This window comes from Callorhinus ursinus, unplaced genomic scaffold, assembly GCF_003265705.2.
Source record: "Callorhinus ursinus isolate GAN/ISIS: 27379988/994484 unplaced genomic scaffold, GSC_fseal_2.0 scaffold8, whole genome shotgun sequence".
Classification (NCBI taxonomy): Eukaryota; Metazoa; Chordata; class Mammalia; order Carnivora; family Otariidae; genus Callorhinus; species Callorhinus ursinus.
Window position 1 is genome coordinate 59,431,662 of NW_027397070.1, and position 6,580 is coordinate 59,438,241.

At 49.7% G+C, this 6,580-nt stretch overlaps 1 protein-coding gene across 8 annotated transcripts in view; it reads right to left on the minus strand.

Moving 5' to 3' along the window:
- The window catches only part of FOXN3 (forkhead box N3), a 392,989-nt gene that overhangs the window by 218,463 nt on the left and 167,946 nt on the right, over nt 1-6,580 (minus strand). For 5 of the 8 annotated variants that reach the window (XM_025869488.2, XM_025869484.2, XM_073895731.1 and 2 more), the window contains one exon: nt 2,344-2,900. In XM_025869488.2, coding sequence (XP_025725273.1) covers nt 2,344-2,886 — 543 coding nt within the window. In that variant the 5' untranslated portion in view covers nt 2,887-2,900. Of the gene's footprint in view, nt 1-2,343; nt 2,901-6,411; nt 6,557-6,580 lie in introns of those variants that run through there. The other 3 variants (XM_073895735.1, XM_073895734.1, XM_025869485.2) reach the window with 1 other exon arrangement.

Genomic DNA, 6,580 nt, shown 5'->3' on the forward strand with positions numbered 1-6,580 from the left:
AGTGCCAGTGCCCTGGAAGGACCTGGGAGTAACCCAAGAAAGGAGGAGAAAAGGGGGAAAACTCACACTCTGGGCTCTGTTCTCACAAAATCACAAACGATGGAAACAAACTCCCGGCTACAACACTGACTGGCATTTGATCAGAAACATGTCAATACAGGTCGGCCTGGCCAGGAAGCCAGGACTCCATGTTTCGTAAGATTAACAATCTCAGATCCTTAAAGCCATTCATTCCCTTCCATATCGGTGTTTGTGCAGAATGACAACCGTCACCCCCGGAACACCAGACTCTCAGAGTGGGGGCTGGGGGTGCGCACAGGGGAGATGGCACTCCTTAACACACACACCCTGCCCAACACACCTGTCACTCGGGGGGCTGATGAATATGCCTCCCAAAACTCTCTGCCCACTTTGGAGTTGCTCTCCTTGAACATTTTTTTTTTTTTAAGATTTTATTTATTCATTTGAGACAGAGAGATAGAGAGAGAGAGAGAGAGAGAGAGAGCATGAGCAGGGGGAGGGGCAGAGGGAGAGGGAGAAGCAGACTCTCCACCGAGCCAGGAGCCGGAGGTGGGGCTCGATCCCAGCACCCTGGGCTCATGACCTGAGTCAAAGCTATACGCTTCACCGACTGAGCGCCCCCCCAGCGCCCCTCGTTGAACATTTCTGAGTGAGCGTGAGCTCTGGCGTCGTGGCAAACGCAGAGCCAGGCAGACAGTAACGCGCAGGACAGGGTCACGCCCAGCTGAAAGCACTGTTCGTTGCTTTCTCGGGGACATGCGGCTTTGGGGGACCTGGACAGCATTTTCTTCACTATCTTCTAATCCTGAAGTCGCCTTCTAAGATTTTCCCCTCCTAACCACAAAGACCCACCTATACAGAAACTTTTAATAGCACAGACTCGGTTCTTTAGAGAGGTGCAGCGAATTCTCTTTAAGTTCAAAGAATGATGGTAGAGCAGTCAACAGAGCCAAGTCCAGAGGTCCAACTCCTCGTGCCCCTTTGGCGAGGTGGAAGGGAGGAAGGAGAGCGGGGTATACCCGGGGACAGCAGCAGCGCCCCACCACTGTCACGCTGGACCTAGGCATCGCCTTCCCCAGCGGGCGGAGGCAAAGCTCCTGAGTGTCCACATGTCTCCAGGTGTTCCCAGGCAACCCCCTCCTCAAACCCTGCACGCCCACTCCCCATGTTGAACATAAACTCGAGGGGAATACCATTTGCAGACAAACGTGTCCAGCTGCAGCAAGGAGAACTATGGCGTCGCCACTTCTGGATTCATATTCTTCCATGCCCAAGACAAGCAGAGCTCCCTCAGGCTCAAGACTGTACTGGAAACAGGACCATGCTTCTGAAGAGAAAGGCCCCAACACGGCACAGCCAGTACCCCACACCCAAACTTCAAAAAGGGGCAAAAGCAGACTGCTGGCTACACATCGCAATGTGACTACCATGAAAAACCAGGCTGAAAAATACAGTAATAATGCGAAAACTCTGGAGAGAACGTTTCCCAGCTTACGTTTTAACTGTAGCTACATGACTTCTCGGAACTCCAAAGTCAGACCACAGCTTTGCGTTCCGGCCCTACCGGTCAATCCTCTTTCTACAGCTCCTACAATGATACTATACAAACTATCTCACTTCAGCAGGCCAGGAAACCTGGACTAAGGCTTTACAGTCAAAATTCAATCTTTTGGAAGCTCATTTCTAAGGGGAACCTTACCCTGATTTTTCATACTCTGGGTGTTTCGAAGTTGCCATTTACGCGTACCCCTGATTTTATGAGTCACCTCGGCAATCCATGTCTTTGTTTGTCTGGTCTTGGAGTATACTGTTTGGTCACCTCCCAATGTCCATCACTGTCCAATTTATTCCAGAATCCTGGAGAGGTTGCCTCTCTCCAAGTTAATACTTAGAAAGAAAAGAAATGCCATTTTTCTCTTGTCCCAGGTGAATTTTCCTCAAGTGTATATACACATACCTCATGGTTAATGGCTGTCCTTGGAATATGGACCTGTGTTTGTACTATAAACCCAAAGTGACCCATGCACAATGAGGGATGATCCTAAGAACCAATCAAGTGTACAAACCACTGTTTTGTGATCATGTTCAGATACCACAGTGGGAAACTCTCAATCTGGCAAGAACAGCAAAAACACTTTCCAACGAATATGTTTAAGGCAAAAGAAGTTCTTTGCAACCAAATGAATGAAATAAAATCACTCATTTATAACTGCCACTTCGGTGTGGTGAACATACATCCCTCAACACTTTTTTTTTTTTTAATGGGGAGAAATGACACATTTTAAAAAAGAAAAATGTGAGTTCCAGACCCAGAGGGCTTACCTGACTCCTCTCCTTGTCCACTTTCTTAAAACACTTATTCAAAGACAAATTATGTCTCACTGAGTTTTTCCACCCAGTAGGTGCGTTTGCAAAATAAGGAAAATGTTCCAAGATCCAGTTGTAGATATCCTTTACTGGCAGGCGCTTGGTTGGAGAGTCCTCAATGGCCATAAATATGAGGCAGCTAAAGGAGTAGGGGGGTTTGCAGTTGGGGTTCTGCCTGGCATCGTAGGGCATGTCAGAGTGGGCAGGGGATGGAGGGGTGTCATCGTCCAGGTCCTGGACAGGGCTGACACTCCTGAGGACTGACTCCCCGAAGCTCTTCAGCAAGTTCTTGCTCTCGTGAAGCCAGTTCAGATTGGTCAGCTCTTCATCTTCCATGGCCCCCTCTTCTAATCGGATGTCAGGCAAAGAGAAGTCAAGGTCATCGTCCTCCTGCAGGGCCTTGGAGAAACCACTGTCCCGGTAACACTGACTCAGCCCACTGGAGACACTAATTCCTGAGCTTTCTGGCTTCTTACTGGGAGGCATGACTGGACCCATTTATGTGAAGGCTCCTGGTAAACACATTACAAAGAAAAGATGAGTTGGGGAAACCCAAAACAGAGAGGCAGCCATGCCCTCCCAATTCTTTTCAGACCACCTCCCACCCCTGCCGCCTCTATGGACCCCCTGGCCCCACGGGAACACCATCTCATGGCTCCCACGCTGGGTAACACAGACCCACCACTCTACCACACAGAGATGCACTACTGAGTAAAAGCAGTCCACCATGCGCGTAGCCTGGTGACTTGGTCACCTCTTAAATACACTGAGACTGGAGCTATTTACAGTACCTTTCATATGCATATGCATCATGGAAAGAATGGGAAATCTACAAAGCTTTCTTCCCAGATTTACATGATCACTGTATTATCACCGTGCCCCACCGTCAGTTATTTTCTTGGTGCCTCGATTTCTTCTCAAAATATGAACGTATACACAGGTAAAATTCTTTCAAGCCTCACAGCAAACACTACAAAGTAAACGCAATGCACCACTCCTGTCACTTGGGGTTACAGGCCTCACGGTTTATCCTTCCCTCCCCACCCCCAAAAATACCTGTAAGTTTAAGGCCAGGTGTTTCAGACTAAGTTCAGCTGTCTCCACATGAAAACCATGACAACTGCCCCAGAATTAACACTCTGGCCACAGCGTGCTTTGATTGGTAGTGTTTTATATTTGACTGTATCTTTCCTCCACAAGCAATGGCCCCAAACTCTGCAACTTTAATCACAGCTGGCAAGTCCAAAGACTGGTAAACAAGGAAGTCTGTGGGTTGGAACTGGAGGAAAAAGTATATTCAATTATTGGGACACTACACCCCAAATGAAAAAGCTAGTAACTTTGGGCACCGCACAAATCAATGGGAATGTGAAGACGAGCCATTAACTGAAATTAGAATTGGTGAAAAAAGCCACAAGAGCAACTGGCAGCTTCCACACTGGAAGGCAAATGCAACAAAAATTGCTACAGAATTCTATTCTGCACCCCCCCCCATGCCACCCCCATTTTTATCAATGACCTAGAACAGGGAGTACAACTTCTGATGGGAAAAGAAAATGAGGACGTGGCAAGTCCACAAACAGAATGACCCCGATAGATACAAAGCATATTCAACCTCGAGTACTCAATGTAAGATATAAAGAACAGTAAAGATAATGAAAGAGGTCTCCCACTGTCCGCTTGTAGCGCTCACACAATGTGCTTGGTTTAAGAAGCATGTCTGTTTTATTTTTTCCCCCTGAGTAAGAAGATCAAGCCATCTATCTAGAAAAAAAGAATGAACACAAAAGCAGACATGATCATTCTAAGGCTCCAATGCCCATTGACAGTGTGCTGAAAGTAACTGCCACTTCAGCTGGGGAAGCTCTTGAATGGGATTCTAGAAAGTATAATGTGAGACACCCAACGGCCAGCCCAGGGTGCCTGAAAACTGCAGCACCCTCCCTCTATCACAAGGTAGACAGACAGAACCTGCTGGCAGAAGGCGGGAGGAAAGCTCTCCGGAGCTGCTGAGAGATGCCCCGCTCCAAGGAGGAAAAACTTCCAGTTTCAGCCACAGGGACTCTTTCTTTCTGTCAAACAAGGAACCTAACCTGAGTAGTACAGGACACAATTTTAAAGAATAAGCCAGTATCTTTAGGTTTGGGGCTATGACAGAGACCAACTTGATAACGTTTTTACCTTCTTTATTAACAAATCAAAGCGAGGCTTGTCTCTCTCCGAGTTTCCCCAGATCCCATCACAAAACCCTAGGTTTCTGACAACCAGGAATATCCACACAGTAGCGTACAACACAGAACATATACTCCAGCCACTGAAGTCAACTTCAGCTCCAGATGAAAGTTTTATGTCTCCTGAGCTTCCAAACAGGAAAATTGTATCATGGCTGACAGTAAAGTAATTTAATTGCACTGTTGCTATGACAACATGCTGCTCTTTCTTTTCAATTTGCTTATTTGTCAGTAGCTTCCCAAAGGAACTAACACACTATACTCCATGTTTTCTTTTGTTTTAAACAAACATTGCCAGCAGTATGGTTTTATTAGAAAAAATGGCACTGTCGAGAAAAGAGGGTGACGGGGGTCTGCCACCCTTGAATCATCTGTCTGCTTTGTGTTTCTGTCCCCCCCATGCATTCCAACTGCTAACTGCAACCCTATAAATCCAGCATTTTCATAGCAACGGTATCAAGAGCTGCTGATCACTACAGTTCCATTTAAAAAAAAACAGTTCCCAGAAACCACAGCTGAGGAGTTTTCCATTATTATACTCTAACTACATAATTTGCCAAATCTTTTTTTCCTCCTATTTCAGAGGGGAAAAAAGAGAGAGAGAGCGAGAATCCGGATCATGTGAGTCTGCAGTTAAGCAAACATTTTTAATCTGCTGCCAATAAGGTTGCTCCACCAGATACGCAAATAGTTATTCACTAGTGACCTCCTTACAACTTTTCGGTTTGCTATTGGTTACATTCCACACACACACACACACACACACACACACACACACACACACACACCCTCTTTTTGTTTTTATATGACTTGCTGTGTTTTGTTATCTTATTTGCTTTTCAACGGAGAAAATGCAGCAGGAAAGCGAGTTTCTTGCCCACTATCAGAAGGTTTCCAAATAACTGACACATTACTGACCCAGCTTCAAACAGATGTTCGAAGTGAACTTTAAAAAGTTAAGAAATCCTCTCCAAGCCGAGCAGGGCAGTCGCGAGTTTGGAGGGGCCGGGCAACCCCCCTTCGCGCGCGCTCGCGCGCGCGCACGCGCTCCACTCCCGTCTACTGTACTTGTCAAAAACATTTCAAGGGGACCTGCGGGAGCGGCGATTGGCTGCGTCCCGCGTCAATCAGCAGCGTTGCCAGGCAACGAGGAAACTGCTCTGCTCCCCGTATACTGGGCAATTGGGAGCTCGCATACCTTCACTGCCGGTCAGATGTCATAAACCTTTTATTGGCCGCACCGCGGCGAGCCTTAAAAACACATCAATAAAAGCCCGCCGTCCCCCCAACTTCTCCAGGGCCCAAGGAGGGTTTCCTAGAGAGCGGGGGTGAGGAGAGGTCGGGCCTCGGGGAGTCTCTGGAGACGCTCACCGCCGGTGCCAAGCCTACACAGTTTGGGGGGAGGGGGCATCTTTGTTAGGAGCCTGTTTCTCATCTTGGGGTCTCCCCTAGATCCGCACCCCCTCCCCCGGCCCGGAACGGCGGGGATCCTGTCCTCCGCGGACAATACCAACTCTGCTCCTTTCGGGCTTCTTTCGGAAATCGAGGCACCGGGAAACAGCCCGCACGTCGGGGCAGGAAACTCTTCGGACCGGGCAACTTCCCCGCTCGGGGGCTGCCGTCTCCCCGCCCGGCCGGGCCCCCCACCCTGAGCCCTCCCCCCAAGGAACTGCGGAGTCCCTCGTCTGCCGAGAGCGGTGAGGTCGCCTCCAGGACGGCCTCGGACGAGCGCCCCCGCCCCGAGTCACCCCAACCCCACCGGGGCGCCGGCGGGAGCGGGGAGCAAACTCACCTGGCCGGAGCGGGGCGCGGGGGCGCGGGGGCGCCGCAGCCCTTCAGCGGGAGCCGACAAAGTTTCGCGGGCGCCCAGCGGGCATCGCTTGGTGGCCCGGCTAAGGACGCGCGGGCGCGGCGCGGCGAGCCCGGGGCGGCGGGCGGCGGGGGGCGGCCGCGGGCGCGGG